This window comes from Leuresthes tenuis, unplaced genomic scaffold (assembly GCF_036924035.1).
Source record: "Leuresthes tenuis unplaced genomic scaffold, fLeuTen1.0.hap1 SCAF_6, whole genome shotgun sequence".
In the NCBI taxonomy this organism is placed as follows: domain Eukaryota; kingdom Metazoa; phylum Chordata; class Actinopteri; order Atheriniformes; family Atherinopsidae; genus Leuresthes; species Leuresthes tenuis.
In genome coordinates, this window is record NW_027325360.1 from 9,503,974 (window position 1) to 9,521,906 (window position 17,933).

The following is a 17,933-nucleotide window of genomic DNA, read 5'->3' on the forward strand; positions in this document are numbered from 1 at the left end:
TAGAAGAGTTCCTGTATGCCTGTGTTGTCATTTCACAGTCTTTTGCAGGACAATCCTGCAGGCACATCTTGTTTCAATAAAAAGCAAAGCAGACAGACAAGTCTTGAACAAAGTCAATTTTCTTCTGATTTTTTTTGTCAAAAAATGTTCTCCTTGTGTAAATTGGCTCCACCATTTAATCTGAGGCCATGGGGTAAAATAACTAGTCTGAATCTGTGCTTATGTTCACCTCTCCCTTTAGAGATAATACTTGGGACCTCCCTCTTGTTGACTAAATGTTGGTGGAGAAAACTACATGACACAGATAGTGTACAGGCAGTGGTGACTGAGCAAGCAATCTTGTTTCTGAACAGTTTCTGGTTAGATGAAGCTGCTGACTGAGAAAATTTGCTTTCAAAGCTGTTCATAAAATGTAACTGCACTATCTAAGGCATGCAAATGAAAGTCTATGATACAGACAGGCAAATTCTGAGTTAAAAAGAGATTTACATTCACTGTCACTGTTAAGGGATGATCATGCTGCATTTCAGAGATTGGAGTGGTCTGACCGTAAATCTACACATTGTGAGCAGGTAAAAAAAATATGTATGATGGATTCTTCATTTTAGCACGAGCACAATGTATAAGTGTCTGTATTCACTGTTTTTACAGTTTTGATGTAAGATCGCAGGAAAATCAGGTGTAATGAAAAACAAAAACCACAAGCATCCATATTGCTTAAATCTTGCTAACTGAATGTTTTTTTCTCTTAACAAGAAAAGATTCTTGTAATGCAAAATCTAATTTTAAAGACAAAAGAAGGGTTTAAAATTGTGATAGTGCTGCACATTGAAAGTATAGCAGAAATGTTCTACATTTATTCCTTTATTCAAATTACCCAATGCATAGGTAATACGCTCTAGCATTGGAGTGTTCTTATATTTTTGCTTATGTATTCAAAATATGCAAAAAAATACTTTTATATTTAGGTGTTTGCATAACATAACATCCTGCAACATTTTTTAAAAAAGGAATTCAGTGTTGAAAACTTGTCATATGCACAACTGTTTTAACTTCATACATTTCAAGTGATTGGTAAGGTTAAAAAACTTTGGGACAGTAAGTGAAGCACCTCTTTTTCAGGATAATAATGTCTTGTTCACAGCATGGCATCTTCCTTTGTCTTATCCTGTCTTCTATTTCTTGACAACGTGATATATGTTTGTTAATGTTTGATGGCCATTCGGCCCACGATGACTACAATGCAGGACATATATCACCCACATTTTTCTCTTTCTACTCTAAGACACTGTGTATGGTTCTGAAGAAGCCACTAAACATCCACTTTATGGCTGCACAGAAAACCTCGCCGGGTTCCCCATTTATAACAACCCCGCCCCGAAATCAGTCGATGAATTTCAATGTCACACGCACCATCGTCAGACCAATCAGCGCGCAGAGGGGGTGGTCTCAAGACGGTGGTCCGTGAGGATGATAGCCAATCAGGGGCCCTACCAGACAAACAATGGATTGTCCTCAACGATCGTTGGTTGCTGAAATGCATTATTTTCATGACGGCGCCGTGTTAAAGAGTCACGACGTGGCGAGATAGCGCTTTCCGTATATAAGGTAACGGAACTTCGTTGTCTGCATATTTTCCGCGAGTGTAGCAAAAATAGTGGGAGGTTTACCCAGTATGAAAGTGACATTTCTAGACAGTTTTTGAGAACATGTTTCTCTCCACTTGTACATCAAATCACTTCCGATAAGAGTATTAAAACGTTGCCTGGTGAGTCACTAACACCGGCTCGTAATTGTGGTCGAGCACGCTGCTGCTTACTCATTCACAATCCTATCAGCCCGGCTGTGCATTGTAATCTCATAAGTAGCAGCAATTTAAAAACATATATAACCATACCCGTGAGGTACAAGTCAAAATCATATTTTTTAGCTATTTAGTTTCACCAGAAGCTAATGCATAGCGTATGAAATGGAAAAAAAATGAAATATTTCTGACAAGACAGATGAGTTACGTGTCATGTGTATATTTATTTTATGAGTGTTTAGGGTGGTGACATCAGCCATGTAAGAAAATTACAAACACTGGCTTTCTCCTTAGACACACACCCACCTTGTGCGTCCTCCCCAAAACGCCGCTTTCGCCAGAGTTCATTATGCGAATAGGAAGGGGAGGAGGAGAACAGCTCTTCTTCTATGTCCCGATCTGCTGAGAGCTGCTGTTTCATTTCACCACCGCCTCAGAGCTGCTCAGTCCTCCCTCTCTTTTAAGGGTAGTCTGACTTTTTCTTTCTTTAGCTTTTTAAGAAGTCCCAACATTTTTCATCTCAGCCACGCCGTGGGGGGACGCGCCCGGACGGTGAAGAGAGAAGTTCAAACCCCAGCAGCTGCTCTGGAGACGACAGATCGGAGATCTCGCAACCCCACGCCCCGTTTTTCGCTAGTTTAGCATTTTTTCAAAGTTATCGTCGACTTCGGTGAAGTTTTTGTTCGTCTGTGAGGCCAGTACAACCCGCCCGGCACCATGACCCGGAGATCCTGTGCAATTTACGCCACCGGCATCGTCTGCGCTCACCTCCTGATAGTGGGGATCGCCCTGGTCGTGGCTCAAGTCTTCCAAACAATGATCCACAGTCGGTTAAAAAAGGTAAGCACCATGCTAACGTACAATTTAAACGATACTGTCATTTTCTCTGCGTTAATCTTTGTCATCTGTCACGCTTAAGGGTTTAAATGGTAGCGTTTCATCCGCATTGACCAATCAATGCGCAATCGGCATGTCACCGGTGATGGCACATGCACTGTCACAAGACCATCCAGTGTGTGCATGAGTGAAATATCTGACTTTGATTTAGCTGTGAGCGTCAGTTGCAATGAGTGTTTTTGCTGCATTCTGCGGCCCCGGCGCTGCAGGATGAACCCAAAACGATCCCCGCCAGCGAACTGCAAGGTCCGGGGTCGTGTGGCGTGGATGTCCTGCCACAAAGCTGTGTAGCTTCAGCTTTTTTTTTCCCAAGACAGATGATCAGTCTGCATGTACGTGTTCTAAAAATGGCACAAAATACCCGGAGAACGCTGCGCTGTAGGTAGAAATCCCCTGCAACTCCCACACTGAAGGGAATTGTGATCGCGCAGCTCTCTGGGGTGACCTTATCTCATTGTACAGCACGTCTCTCCCCTTTTAAAATACGTTTAATGTGACTGAACGGATCTGCGGCTTTGGTTTTATTTGATTGATGTTAACATGGCTTTTTACTGACTGCGGGAAAACGGAGGAAGGCGAAATGCTTCAGAAAAACTGCCCGGTAGTGAGCGCATGACCCGGTGACACAATTCTGTGAATACAGGCTTCACACAGACTTTTTAATGGTTTGTTTAGAGGGTGGTAGTAGTAGAAATCTTGTGAGCAGAGGTGGGGGAAGGGAGTCTTGGTGAGCGGGCAGTCAAGTGATGAGTCCTACTCAGTGATAGATCCTTTGCAGGATGTCCATTGTCCAACTTTATGGAAAAGCAAGCATCCAGCTGCCAAATCTGCATTAGTTTAATCAGTCCTTATAGGCTAACCACCGAGAAATGTTTTCTCAGGAAAGGTCTTGAAAATGCATCTGTAAGCAGTCCCAACCCGGCTAACTTCTTCATGTGCAGCACTGCTGCTTTTTTGTCTCATGATGGTGCGATACTCTAAATGCTAAACGTCAGCTTGTTCTTGTAGTTTAGGACATTTTGGAGTTGATGGAGTGGGAGCTTGGCGGGGTGGGGTTGTTGGCAGCTGACACCCTGTCACATCCTGCAGACCCCACTGGCAGCTCTCTGGCCTTTAAAATGCTTTGCATTCCTTTTCCGGAGGTGTATCCCTGCGTTGGAATTTCTGTGAAACTTATTATCCCCAGCGTGAAACATCACTATGTCTCTGCTCCTTCTCAAGGTTGTTTAGAGAGAAAAAGAAAAAAACACCACCCAGTGTAGTTGGTAGCCCAGGTGTCTTACTGACACATCAGCATGAAACTGGCCTGGGTCCAGTTTTTCCTCCAATTCTGAATCAAGGCAGCATCCCAGGGGACCCAAATTAAGAGAGTTAGTTAAAGTTCATCAGCATGGGATCTGACTCTGATGCAGTTGCAGATTACATGAAATGACAGCATAGCTAATCCTCTTTGGGCACAGTCTTCCCATTGAATTAGGCTGGCCCGGGCATGTTGAACTGACTCAAAAAAAATCTGTCTAATCTGATGCTGAATGTGGGTCTCTCTGATAATGATGTTGCAGAGTTGCTTTAGAAAAGCCAAAGCCACCTCCACGACACGGACTGTGTGGAGGGAAGTAGCGCAAACGTCATGTGACAAACTTGACAGACTTCTTGGCCTTCGGGTATGATTTTTACCAGGCAGCAATCTCCTTAAACCTTGCTCTTGTTCCAATAGTCTTAAGTTGTTTGGCTCAGATGACAAAGCTGAAAAGAAGAACACACCCACTAATGTCACTTCTTACAGGCAGGTTTGGACTTTTTTCACTGAAGTGTAAAAGCCTTGAAGAGCAAGGTCAGAGCAAGCTCCTTCAACACTGGAGACACCGAGGAAAATAGACTTTTCTTGTTTTTAATTGTGCGTTTTTTAACTTTAGCGGATCGGAGCTGGATCTTCTCACACCACACCTAAACTGCCTCTTGGCTACAGCTTAGTTAGATTCAATGTTTACTCCTATGACTCAGACGTAGCTTTGAGTCTTTGTTTGTGAAAGAGCAAGGTGTTTCTGAGATAAACGATGTTCATATAGCTTTGATTAAGGCCCTTTGAAAGACCTTGGTTCAAGGTCGAAAAAACCCCACAAGGATTCACACAGACTGCAGCTGCATGTTTGGTTTCGTAAACATGGAGATTCAGTCTTGTTACAGGTTTTATTGTTTAAAAAAAAAAGAACAAACTGGCTCATCTGTGCCAATTGGCCTACTGTCATACCCTCCCTTTGCATTATCTGGTTTCAGTTCAGCTTTTGATTAAGAACCAGAGTCCTCAAGACTCGAGAGAATCCTGCTTCTTAAATACTTTCTGTTCCTTTTAACTGAGTCTTCTCTCATCCTGGATAAACTACACAACTGTGATGGCAAACTAACCCTGATTATTCTGTGATTTTAAATGTTCTTCAGTCATTAGAAATGAAAACCTTTGCAAAGGATTTTCAGTTACATGAAGGCATAATGATAAAGCCCTTAAGAGCTGCTTTAATTCGTCAAGTTAGTGATCCGTTGATGAAAAGAAATCAATAGATAATTTGATACATTTCCACGTAAACTGAATGTCTTTGGTTGTTGGCCTCTCAAAAGAACAAAACAAGACAGTCTGAAGGTATAATTTTGCAGTCTGAAACACTATCAATGGCCTTCTTCACTGTTCTTAATGAAGGGTATCATTGAGTTCACACAATTCCATTGTTTGTGATTGGAAAAAAATCTGGGCTCAGATTTTTAACAGAGAAAAGAGTCAAACTCATAATCACTCACCTAAACTGACCTACATTGTTTGTCTTTTCCGTTGTGTCACGTTTTTTAAAAGATTGGTGGATGTTTAGCTTGATCTCTGAGTTTCTGTGTAGGAGCAAAAGGGAGATGGGTAAACAAAACGATTCTATTGAGCAAATCGTGTTTGAATGCTGGAAATTGGAACTTAAACAGGAAGCTTCAGCCACACCTTAAGCTATTTTTTTGTCTGTGGCGAGTGCCTTTAAATGTCGACAGAAGACAATGTATGGCTTCTTAAGTACACTTCTCTGTACTCGGAGGACAGAGTATTTACAGGAACTCCGTCCTCGTGAACATATTTTACAAATACCCCCAAGAGTGAAAGAAGTTGGCTTACTTTCCCAGTTGAGGGTAAACGTCACATTTTCTCGTGTTCAGACATGTGGCAGCCAGGCTCATGTCAAACAGGGTCTCTCACGACTGGCTTTAATTTTCAGGCATGTCATTCTCCCATGAACACAGCCAAAACAGCTGGAAAACCACTGGGTGAAACCACCTTTTACGTTCTGCGCCTGCTTTGGTTTCCATATTCTGAATGCAAATCTCACCTGACATCCTTTTCGTAAACTGGTGGCTAATGCTCCAAATGTGAATTCTATTTTATCATTGCAACATGTTGATGAGCTGCGTGGGCTGACTGGTAGCTCTTGCCCAGGCTTGCTGAAGTCAGAGACCGTGTGCTTTTTTTTTGCTTACAATTGCTGCCTGTCTCGAGGTCTTTCAGCTCTGAAGGGCTTCTCTCTGCTTCACTCTGAGACTTTGAGGTATTGGCCTGAGACCAGCTACTCTCTGAAAAGTGCTGTGTGTGTGCTCTCAGGTGGCACTTTTTCAGAATAGCGAAAAGCTTTAAAGGTGCTCCAATAACTTATACACAAGACGTTGGAATGTGTTGTTCTCTTTGGCTGTTCTTCAGTCTTAATGTGTATTTTCTTCTTTGGTTGGCAGGAACTTACGTTGACGGAGAAGAGCCCAGTTTTTGAGTCCTGGAAAAATCCACCTCCACCTGTTTACATGGAGTATTACTTCTTCAATGTGACTAATCCTGAGGAGTTCTTAGCAGGCGGGAAGGCATCTGTTAAACAGATCGGCCCTTATACTTACAGGTAAGTCTGATGTGTCTGTGAAATAAAGTGATCTGACAAAAATATTTATCATTTTAGCCATTATTGTTTAAGGAAAGCCATCTGGTGTTATTTGGCTCTCTGAGATGAAAACACAAGATATCCGGACTAACTGACCACTGTCCTCTGCACACCAGGGAATACAGGCCACGGGAAAATGTAACTTTCCTGGAAAACGGCACCAAGGTCTACGCCCTGAACCCAAAAACTTTTGTCTTTGTGCCTGAGAAGTCTGCTGGTAACCCAGAGGTTGACATCGTCAGGACCGTCAACATCCCATTTGTGGTGAGACAGTGTGTCTAGAAGCATGACCCCTAGATCTGACTAACAGTTGAGCTTTTATGTCCTCACACATACTGTGATTCCACCTCCTCACCAAAAGCCATTGTCCCATTTGTGTTGTTATGACAGTTTAATGTCTCAAACATATAAACTTAACACACATCAGGCCAAGACAAGCAAATTACAGGAACTTGGATGCACCAGTACCAGAAGTTTTGCCACAAGTTCCACTAAGTATTGCATAGAGAAGCTGTGTTTTGTCTGATTGCAACTCTTAGCTCCGGATCTTTCCCATCTCTAACTGTATTTTTTCTTCACATTGTCTGTCGTTCCCAGGCGGCGATGAACGAGCTGAGCTCCTACTCCTTTTTTCTGAGAACTGTTGTTTCCATGTACATGAACAGCCTTGGCGTCGAGCTGTTTATGACCCGCACCGTCCACGAAATTCTGTGGGGCTTCAAAGACCCTGTGCTCACAAAGATCCACTCCTTGAAGCCTGATGTGGATGAATACTTTGGGCTGATGTGGAAGGTGAGTTTGGGTGCAGAGGGGTTTGTTGTTACTGAGTGAGTTTTCTCTTTTTTTTGTGTGTGTGTGTATGCAAAACCACAGGAAAGCTGTCCTTTGGTTGTTAGAGGTTGCTAAGTAGACGAATAAAAAGAGGTTTGTGGTAAAGTGACTGGAGAAGTGACACTGGCTACGTGCTGTTGGAAAATGATTATGCTTCCTGTTTATATAGCAACGTCTGCAGCTGTCGCAGGCGGTGATGCAAACAGTCACATGACCCTGAAGTGCAGCGTTTTGGGTTGCGTATGATCAGTCAGTTTGTCAAATGATCTGCTGACCAACTGTGTTGAAACACAGAAACAAGTGATGGTTTTCACTGTCATTGGTGATTTTTAAACTGCAGTTTTAGAAAGGCATCAAATTATAGAGGGAAATGGTCCAAAGTGGGACATTTCATTATTTTGATTTTTAAAGAAAAAAGTTATTAAGTATCAAGAAAATGATTGACAGAATAGTTGACAATGAAAGTAATTTAAAAGTAAAAAATGTCTTCAGTGTGAGCTCTCAGTGCTGATGTCTCCTTTACTACCACTAAGTGACATGTTGGAACAAATGCAAGGTAGTGATTCTTCAACACGGTCCCATGTCAACAGACATAAACACTGTTTATGACTGACTGGCAGGTTTTGCACTGCTTTCTGGACCGTGGTTTGTCACAGCTGCTTTCTCTAAACCTTTGTCTTGTTTTTCACAGAAAAATGGCACACATGAAGGAGAGTTTGTGTTCCACACCGGCGAGCAGAACTACTTGGATTATGGCAAGATCGACACGTGGAATGGCCTGAGGTAAAGACTCATGTCAGACATTGCTAAAGGTCTGCGGAAGGAACTGTGAAAAGAACCCCCTTTTTTTTGTTACTTTCCTGAAGTGCAGGAAGCACTTTTCTCAGCGCAATGCTCCCACTTCCCTGCAGTGATATTCTCTTTTGCGTAACCTCCTTCCAAAAGTCCAGAGTCCTTTGCTTTCTGGCTTCAGGGAGAGCAGGATTGCAGAGGGAATGTTTGGATACCCAAAGTGACTCAATGTGCACTTTGAATTTCAAAAGCATATGTGGGTAGAATCCACTCCAGTGAGGAGAATTCAGATTCAAGTAAAAGTAGCAATACTACACTAACTTGAACAAAAATGTCTTTGACATTTATGAGTGTGAGCTGAGAGTCTTTGGGGGTTTGACTGTTGGTCAGACAAGACATTTGAAGATGGACTGTGGGGGAACTGTAATGGCTATTTTTGCTGTTTTCTCTGATCTGATATACATATGAAATGATACACTGGGGAAATTAATGGCATGATTGTATTTGTATCTTAAACTTGACTAAAAGTTACTTTCACCCCATATAATACAAACAACCATACTGCCTCTTGATCAACAGGAAAATGTCGTGGTGGTCTTCCAATCAGAGCAACATGATCAACGGAACCGACGGCGCCGTCTTCCACCCACTGATAAACAGGAACGAGCTGCTCTACATCTTTGCTGCAGATCTCTGCCGGTATGCACGTGTTCTTGTATGGCTACAAATTTGTTTACAGTCAAAGCATCCTGGCAGGGCAAGGACTATGTCTTCCAGTGAGGTTTATGGTAGGAAATGACAGCTGAGTCAGTCAGTGTGCCCACATATCCACTGATTGCACTGAGGGCAGGAGTTATTACAAGCTCCGATAAGGCTTCCAGTGGAGTGAAAACACAAGGAAAGAGTTTGATGTGTGCTTAGCAGGGCATCATGAAGATTATTTTGCAGGAAGTAATCATTTGATAATCATTTATCAACTAAGACGGCAGCCATTTTGTTGCTTCCTTAAGGATTTCACACAATCTAATGACCTCTTTCTGTCTTTTGTCAGTTCTATTCATCTAGCTTACGTGGAGGATGTGGAGGTGAAAGGGATCCAGGCTTACCGCTTTGCACCCCCCAATGACGTCCTCATGAACCCCAAAGTCAATCCCGCCAACGCAGGCTTCTGTGTGCCAGCAGGAGATTGTCTCGGCACCGGGGTGCTCAAAGTCAGCGTTTGTCGAGAAGGTACGAACGCCGGCCTGCCCCCTCTCACTCTCACCCCTTTCAGTTACCACAGAGCCTGACCCAGTTACTCATCAGTTTCCTTTGATCACGAACCAGCTTCATGACACAGTTTCCCCTCTGCGCATACCCTCAAAAATGTTCTTTAGGTCATCACTGTGTCCAATGGCTGCTATCTGACATTCCCTCTGTTTGACCATGTCAGATTTTACTCAATAACGGGTCAATGATTAACTGTGCTGAGTGTGTGGTCAGATTATTGATGTGTTTTATGGCGGCCATTGAGTGGAGCGGGATTGCTCTGATAACGGGAATCTCTGCTCTGCTTGACACATGAAGACGATGTAGTATCATCCAGAGATATGCTACTGTAACCCTGAACTTTTCTGTTTGTATATGCAACTTCGTTAAAATTATTTTTAGAATTATTGGTAGAATTTTATTTCTGCTTTGTTTTCATAGAATAAAACCGTTTCTAAACTCATGTTTTAGGTAACGTGGTGGAGCACCCTATTTAAATTTGACCTGAGTTTCAGTCAACCACATTTCCTCTGATTCATATGAGGCAAAAGCGTCCGATTGGTGGAACTGTCTTGTATGCTTCTCTTGCAGCCAATCAACATCCAGAGCTCGTGCACGCACAGTGGTGTCATTCTGAAACTAGGTTTAAGGTTTAAAGAAGCCACACACATGTTGTGAAATTAAAACATTTCTTCACCTCAGAATTTTAGAATCTTGTGCAGGAATAAAGCAGCACCTTTTTAAGTTGGCAAGTGTAACCAAAGATAATACAATGGATCATTTAAGGATATGAGTAAAATATGAAAAGTTCAGACCGATCGTAATCAAAACTGTCTGATAGTGGTCGGGTTTGTTTGGGGGGGTGTTGTAGCAAGTACAAGGCAGTAGTTTGGGTGCTTTTAAAGTCTCTGAAAAATGTATTTCAAAGCAAAGACAAATGTGTTGGGGTTGCTTCAGTTATTTCCATGCAAAAACACCTACTGCTGGTACCTAAGGAAATGCCACTTGACTTTGGATCAAATGCTAATTTTTCACTGATAATTGACATTTAATGGACTTACAAGTGAATGCATTATTTACAGCTGTAATCTAAAGTTATTCCTACAGAGCATTTTTAATTAATATTTCGCAGTATTTGGTGTTTTGGATGAATTGCATTGTCTCTTATCTGAGCATGAACATGAACAGTTTGCCATTCGAAAATATTCTCTAAACAATCCTTGCTTTGTTTTAGTCGGATGAAGGTAATGATTAAGTCTTTAATGAGCAGAGTTTTGTTCTCATGCCAGATGATGTCTGCTGTCTGTCACGGCGGCCTATTCTCTTCTGTAAATGTGCCGTTTTTGGATTTGTGGGACGACTACTTTAGAAGAATTTGGAAGTAATGTCCACCCCACTCAGGCTGCTGTTATCATAATACTGAAGCAGATACAAGTTGACTTATGAAAGTTTTTCTGTTTTTACTGTGGCAGGTTCATTGCTAAAACGCCCATTTTCTAGCTATCATCTGCTGAGGCGCTATCAGCTAATGGCCATAAAAAGAGCAAAACAAAACACCTGATAGTTCCTCATCTTATCTCGCATCTTCCCTTTGATCTTTTTCTGACAGTTGTTATTCAGCCTGCATCATCTCACAACACAAATTTCTCACACGTGCATTTGTCTGATTTGTTTCCCTCAAGGTGCTCCCATCGTGGTTTCCTTCCCCCACTTTTATCAAGCGGATCCCAAGTATATTAATGCTGTCGATGGGCTTAACCCCAACAAGGAAGAGCACGAGACCTACCTGGACTTGCAGCCGGTACAACAAACTTATTGTTATTAATATCATCACAGACCAGGAACTGTGTTGAATTTTGATCTGTTGACTTGTCATAAATGAGCATGGTTGTTTTGATTAAGATTTGTAGTAAATGATTGAGCATTATTTTGTTTGTATTGATGGTTCTGCAGCATGTTTGGTTTTTTTGTAAGCTTACATTTCAGAGATGACTTGTGAAGTATTTTCAAATTAAAATGCAAATATGACAGCAAAACTTTCATAATGATCTCGATGAACAGGATAGAGAACATATTTTTTATTTATTTTCTTTCAGACGACAGGGGTCCCCATTCGCGCCTGTAAGAGAGCTCAGCTCAATATCATTCTAAAGCGAGTCCAAGGCTTCCCGTAAGTCAAACTTTGAACTCTGACATACTTTGCTGTTGCTTCACTCAATCCATATTTTGGCCATGTGTTGAGCCAGATGTCCTCCCTGACCTCCCCGTCTCTTTTCCACCCTGCAGCAAAACTAAGTTCATCAATGAGACCATTTTCCCCATCATGTTCGTCAATGAGGTGAGTTTTCTCCTCAGTACAAACCAAAGCTGTTCCCGTAAACTTGAACGAACCATAAATCGGTACGCTCTTCTTTCTCAACCCCAGACGGCAACTATTGACGAAGACTCCGCAGCTCAGATGAGGACGCTGCTCCTACTTGTGACTCTTGTGTCGAATTTCCCCTTGCTCATCGTGGGCATGGGCATCATCCTGCTGCTAGTGCTCGTCGTCTTGTTCTGCCGAAACCGCCAGAAGAAGGTAGGGAGTAGTGCTGTCGTTGTGCACTGAACTATAGTAATAATCCACACAGTTACTTAGACTTGAGGTGTGTGCTGCCCACTGACATTAGCTCACAGTGTAAATGAGACCAAAGCTAATGGTAGATGGTAGTTCCATATCACAGTAAATGCTATATTTGAAAGTTTTGAATGGGTTTTTGCACGTTTAACAATTTCCTGCAACAACTGCACTGAGCTGTTTTAAGTTTTAACCAAAAACCAAGCGCATGTTAACTAACACATTGCATGACATTTGCTGTGCGGCAAAGCCAGCATGAACAGTTTCCTACAGTTCTGGATCAAGTGGTGCCTTTTTATTTCTTGCTGAATGTGTCCTAACAGCATCTTTGACAAATTCAGGAAGAAGAACTGTCTTACTTTCCCCATCAGTCAGCATAGCTACGACCTAGTTTAGCCGCAGGTTATTGAACTGGAGTAACCTGAGAAAAATGTACAGCACATGTCCCCCCTCTTATCTCCAGTGGATTTGAACTGTGGCCTCAGATTACTTTAGTTCAGGTTATTCACAGTGAAGAGGGAACATGTTAAAGGAGTGCTGTAACATATTTTTTGAAAAGCTTCCTGTTTAGCTGAGACAGAAATTAGATGATTGATGCCACTTTGATGGCAACTTGAAACTGCAGCAGGAGAAAAATGATTGTAGCTTAGCTGAATGACTGGAAACTAGTAGCCTGGCTCTTTCTAAGGTTTTAAAAAAGAAAAAAGTACACCGACTGGCTCCAACTAGTCCAGCTTTGTACAGATTAAACACAAGAGATAAAAACTGAGCTACTGGGTTTTTGGTGTTTGGGTCTTTGGGCAAAGCCAGGCTATCGGTTTGCTAAGCTAGGCTAACTAGCTCCACAAGAGTGGTATCCTTTTATTAGAAACTCCTTGAAGCCCTTAAGTTGAGGCCTTTAGCTTACCAATAAGATGATGTTTAAGACTGCTTAATTGCAATGTGAAGTGTTGTATTAACCATGTGCTAATTATAATTTTCTGTAACCCCCCTTTTTTCTTTTTCTGTTTTAGAATGAAGTAAAACGTATTGATTTTACTGAAGCTTTTCATTCTTTTACTGTAAGTCTTCAGTTTTGCCTTGTTTTCTATTCTCTTTTTAATTTATCATCATCTGATTATTATCATTTTAATTGTGGTTATGCAACATGACATTATTTTTTAAGTTCTTGCCTGAAAGTTTTGTAATTGCTGTTTTAAGTTAATGTTTTTTGCTGTTGTTGTAACTGGTGTATATTTGGATTGTTGTTGTCCACAGTAAGCATTTCAGTCAAAACATTCACTCCCATTTTAATGTTTGTATTGAAAGAAATGCTGGGATCTCGCCATTTCTGTGGTTTGAACTGACATTGTATTTCTCAATGATTTTTTTCCCGCTCAGACGGCAAAAGATGAGACGGCATATACTCAAGTCAGCGACAAACCAGAGGAGCCATCGGAAACGCCGGCCAACCAGCCGATGAGGAATGGCTCCTACATTGCCATGTCTCCAGTGGAGGCGCAGAAGTGTTGATCGAGGATCCCCTTCCTCATGTGTGGAGCTCAGGAAGGGCAGCACAGGGGTGTTACATTACCGCGGGTGGGGAGGATGGGGAAAGCAGTGGGACACAAAACCCAGTGATTGTTTAGTCAACAAAGACATTGCTCCTCTCACTGAGCCCTCTTCTTACTGTCTATCCTCTTCCACTCTACCTGCTGAGCATGGCCCTCACTGCCTGCAGTACTGCAACACAACCAACCCCCTCACCCTAAACCTCGTTTCCGTCCTGGATGACCCTGAACACGAAGGGACTCTGAGTGGGCTCTGCCAGGACAAGCCTTTTCCATTTTTCTTCTGAGGGAACACAGTAGCATAGATGTCACTGTTGCAAACAGATGCATGATCCTCTGAGCAGACTCTACCGGCTAATAAATGCTGAGTGTTCTGCATTCACATGAACGACAGTTGGTTGTTGTTGTTACAGTCTTACTCTTGCACTCTTCTCTCCATCAGTGCTGCTTGAGGAGAAATTTTGAGCTTTCAGATTAAAATGCCCCTGTAGACTGAATCTTTAGAACAAAACTGAGCTCCTGCACTCGGACCATTGAATGGTTTTGCTAACAAAACTGAACCCAGTATATTTTGTAAAAGTAGGCAGGAAAAAAAACAATTGACTGAGCCAAACCCTAATGTTTTGCCTTTGTTTGTAAGACCAATTAATGCGCACACACACAGGATACACCATCAGTATGAGTTAGTGGAACTTTTTTATGCACCCTTATCTCCCAGTCAGTGTTTTTGATGGACAACTGTCTTTTCCTAATGCAGGCACAGTGTAGTGTTAAACATCAAATGCTCCTAAATTTGACCCTTCCTCCTGCCCGCCTTACCTTTTTTATAGTTTTAATTTTTCCCAAACACTAGTTTAAAATGGAAATATTCAGAGACCTCAGCTACATTTCAAAGTCCACCTTGGCTGAGGTGATGGCTGGTTAGCTGTGAAATTGTTAGAAAAGTTGCACCTGTTGGCTTTGTCACACATTAACAACAAAAAGGAAGAAAAAACACCCACAGAACTTATAAGGGAGACTTGAGCCTGCTTTCTGCCTTACAGTGGTTCAGCGTGTTCTTTATGTTCAATGTTCAAATAAGCTGGAAACTTTTATTGTACATATGTAAAGGGGAACTGTAGAGATATCTCTGACCAAATCCAGTGGGCAGTCCTTAGGTGTGCTTACAGACGCCAACTTTGCTTCGGTGTCAACGCTACACCATTGCCTATGAGAAAAAGCACAATTTGGATTGTTTAAAAACAGTTCTCACAAAAAACTAGCAGGTCTTTTACCCTGTTACACTTACTGCTGATTTGTCAAAGACACTGGCAAGTGCCGTGACCATTAAGAGAGGGAGGCAGGTGCTCCACTCGCCGCTGTGCAGTCATTCAGTTTGCCAAGGAGCTGTAGACATTCAGGCAAACTCGGCACACAGCACTTGAATCACTGTTTGTCTTTTGTTGTGTTTGAACTTCTCTGTCCACCACATTTGTCTTGTCACATGTCACACCCACTGATGGTCACTGGTGGCGAATGCATTTAAGGCCATAATACTGTCAAACTGGAAAAATCCCTGCACTTTTCCTGGAAATTGTTCTGTGTGTATCTTCCCTTGGTTTGTCTTTGTTGGTATTGGTTGCTTTTGTCCTGTTTATTTCAATGCAAGTGGTCCATGTGTTCAATACATTTCAACAATTTGTCCCGGTTGGTATTGTTTGTGAAGGATGTCGTTGTAAATGGGCAACAGACATCCATGTTTCTGTGTGACCTGCTTTCCAGCACATGGAGTGTCTTCTTTTGATATACTTTTGTATTTGTTATTGCTGCTGAAAATGCCATAACCGATGGACTTGTATTTGTATACGGGGTATTTACCTTTAATGTGCTATCATTCGGTTGATCCACAGGGGCTTTCATTCAAGTCTTAAATCTTGAAGGCTTTTTGTGTTGCCAACCATTGTAATACCTGAGCACAAGATACAAAGCCCAAAGCTTGCTGCCATTTATCTGAATTAGCAGTTACACTTATCCATAGAGACGTATTTGTAAAGTTGTCACACTTAAACCACTTATTCCTCTATTAGTAGGTGATCTTACCATATCACATGTATATTTGTGTTTTGTTTTTTTATTATAGGGTTAGTTGAGGGAGGAAAGGTGGTTTGACCCTTTTGGGTCAAGTCACTGGCATATCTGAGACTGGTGTTTGAAGTCAGATTCTGGGTTGAGTAACACACTGGTGGAGAGTCCTTTTGAAGTACAATTATTTGCTTTGTGGTGGAGTGTTGGATACCACCCTGTCTTATAACCAGAAGCTGGTTAGCTCAGCACAAACCTGGAAACTAGGGCAAAACAGCTAGCCTGGCCCTTTCCAAAAAGCTTTAAGCACTTGTAAAGCTCTCGGGTTACTGTGTTGCATCTTGCTAGTTTATTTTAAATAAAAGTCGGAGAGAGATTTAAAGATGTTGGCAGTAAGACCTGTCTGCATGTTTTCAGTTTCTCTCCCGTTTCCAGTCTTTGTCCTAAGCTAAGCTAACCGTCTCTCTGCTCTAGCCTCATAATAGATGAGTAGATGCAGTCGCTTTGCTGATGTTCTTCTAACTCCGAGACACGAAGCAAATATATCCCAACAGTTTTGAACTCTTGCTCTAAAGTGAAAGCAATTCACAAAAGGCCTTTGTATTCCTCTCCCATGCATGCAACCTCCACCTTGTGTAACCTCACGGCTCACAGTTGTTCACTTTGTTGAATATCTCTACTATAACCTTAAAGACCTTAATTCAGAGAGCTGCGTGAATGTGATCTTGTTCAAACACACACACACCTGAGCCATCACTCCTCTCCATTCCACTACGCTGACCTTTAAATCTAGTCCTTCAAGCCCGCTGGCTCGTCTCTGCTCGACCAAAGATAACCTACATAGATCTGTCTGGGCGCTGTGTTTACTCTCTGTGATAACGGCTGTGCCACAAAACCACCACCTACCTTTTTAGGGAAAGGGAAAGAAAAAAAAAAGACAAAATTGTGCCACCACTTGAGTGAAGTATTTGCAACTGTGTTTTGTGAATGCATGTGTACATGTGCCTTTTACATCAAGGCAAAAGAAAAAGAGAAATTTGATAGGTATTGCTTTTTTCACCCTGTGCAAAGCAAACTAAATTAATCAATGCTCTCTGAGTCATAAAAAATCTCAGTATTATGTAAGACAAAGCAATACAGAGTTGTGTAAAATAAACTGAACTGGATGTTTGTAAGGGGCCACACAATATTTAAGTTGTATTTTTCAGAATTTCTGTAAATTCTTAGTTTCACTCATGTAGGAGTGTTTTCCTTGCTGTAGTGTGATTTAGTAAAATATTTTGTAATATTCGGCTTGACTACAAGCTCATTTTGTTGTTAATCATTTCAGTTTTGTTCTTGTTTTGATTTTTTTTTTTTTTTTTTTTTTTTAATTTTTTTTTCTCTTCACACTAACAATACAGAAAAAAAAAAATGGACCAGTTTGTGACATTGGGGAACAGTGCTGTAAAGAGTCCATGAGTGGTTCAAGTTTTGGCTGTTTGTGTTTGAGTATGAGAACTTGTGTTTGTGAAGCAAAGCACTATTTCTGTATAACTGGAGTGATTCGCTGGAAGGCTGATTATCTTGACTGAGTAAAGCAGAATGCTGTGTAACATATCTAGATGAATGAAGCCCTCCTTCAGGGATGAGCAGTAGTGCCATACCAACCTTTTTGTTCAGATAATTGTTCTTTTCATTTGCTCCTTATGTAACGACCACGTCTCTCCATTTCAACATTCTAACAGACATTTCCTGTAAGACATACTAATTTGTTTTGCTGCTGAAAATGACAATCCCCCTTGTCATGTTAGGTGCAAAATTATTTCAAAGTAATATCCATTTTTAGTTTTGATAATTTACACTGCACAGATGTTTCTACAGTGCTTTTGTAAACATTTCTAGTGTATTTGCAAAAAAAATATTAAACGTTGCAGTAAAGTGCAAAGTTCACGCAGGTTGTCTGCTGTCTTGTTTTAATAATACAGTTTTTGAAATAAAACTGTAGAGGTTAACAGGATGTGTTTTAATGTCGTTTCATTTCTTTTTGCAACTATCATTCTAACTTTGTGGTTTAAATTCTCTTTTGAATGTTCAAGCAGATCACTTGTGTGGTTTGTGTGTTTATCTCAGAGGGTATTATACTCTAAGGCTAATTAATCTAATTAATCTTATATAAGATTTTTTTTTAAAATCTTACT

At 41.4% G+C, this 17,933-nt stretch overlaps 1 protein-coding gene across 2 annotated transcripts; it reads left to right on the top strand.

Moving 5' to 3' along the window:
* Positions 1-2,150: 2,150 nt before the first annotated feature.
* On the top strand, positions 2,151-17,685 carry scarb2a (scavenger receptor class B, member 2a). 2 transcript variants are annotated; one of them, XM_072387488.1, is made up of 13 exons: positions 2,151-2,644; positions 6,458-6,615; positions 6,771-6,918; positions 7,252-7,446; positions 8,177-8,268; positions 8,857-8,976; positions 9,329-9,507; positions 11,208-11,326; positions 11,622-11,695; positions 11,812-11,863; positions 11,951-12,103; positions 13,156-13,203; positions 13,523-17,685. In XM_072387488.1, the coding sequence occupies exons 1-13, from the start codon at positions 2,522-2,524 to the stop codon at positions 13,652-13,654; spliced, it is 1,593 nt and encodes a 530-aa protein (XP_072243589.1). In that variant the 5' UTR covers positions 2,151-2,521; the 3' UTR covers positions 13,655-17,685. The 2 variants fall into 2 exon arrangements, with proteins under 2 accessions (XP_072243589.1, XP_072243590.1); XM_072387489.1 differs by lacking the exon at positions 13,156-13,203.
* Positions 17,686-17,933: the final 248 nt, after the last annotated feature.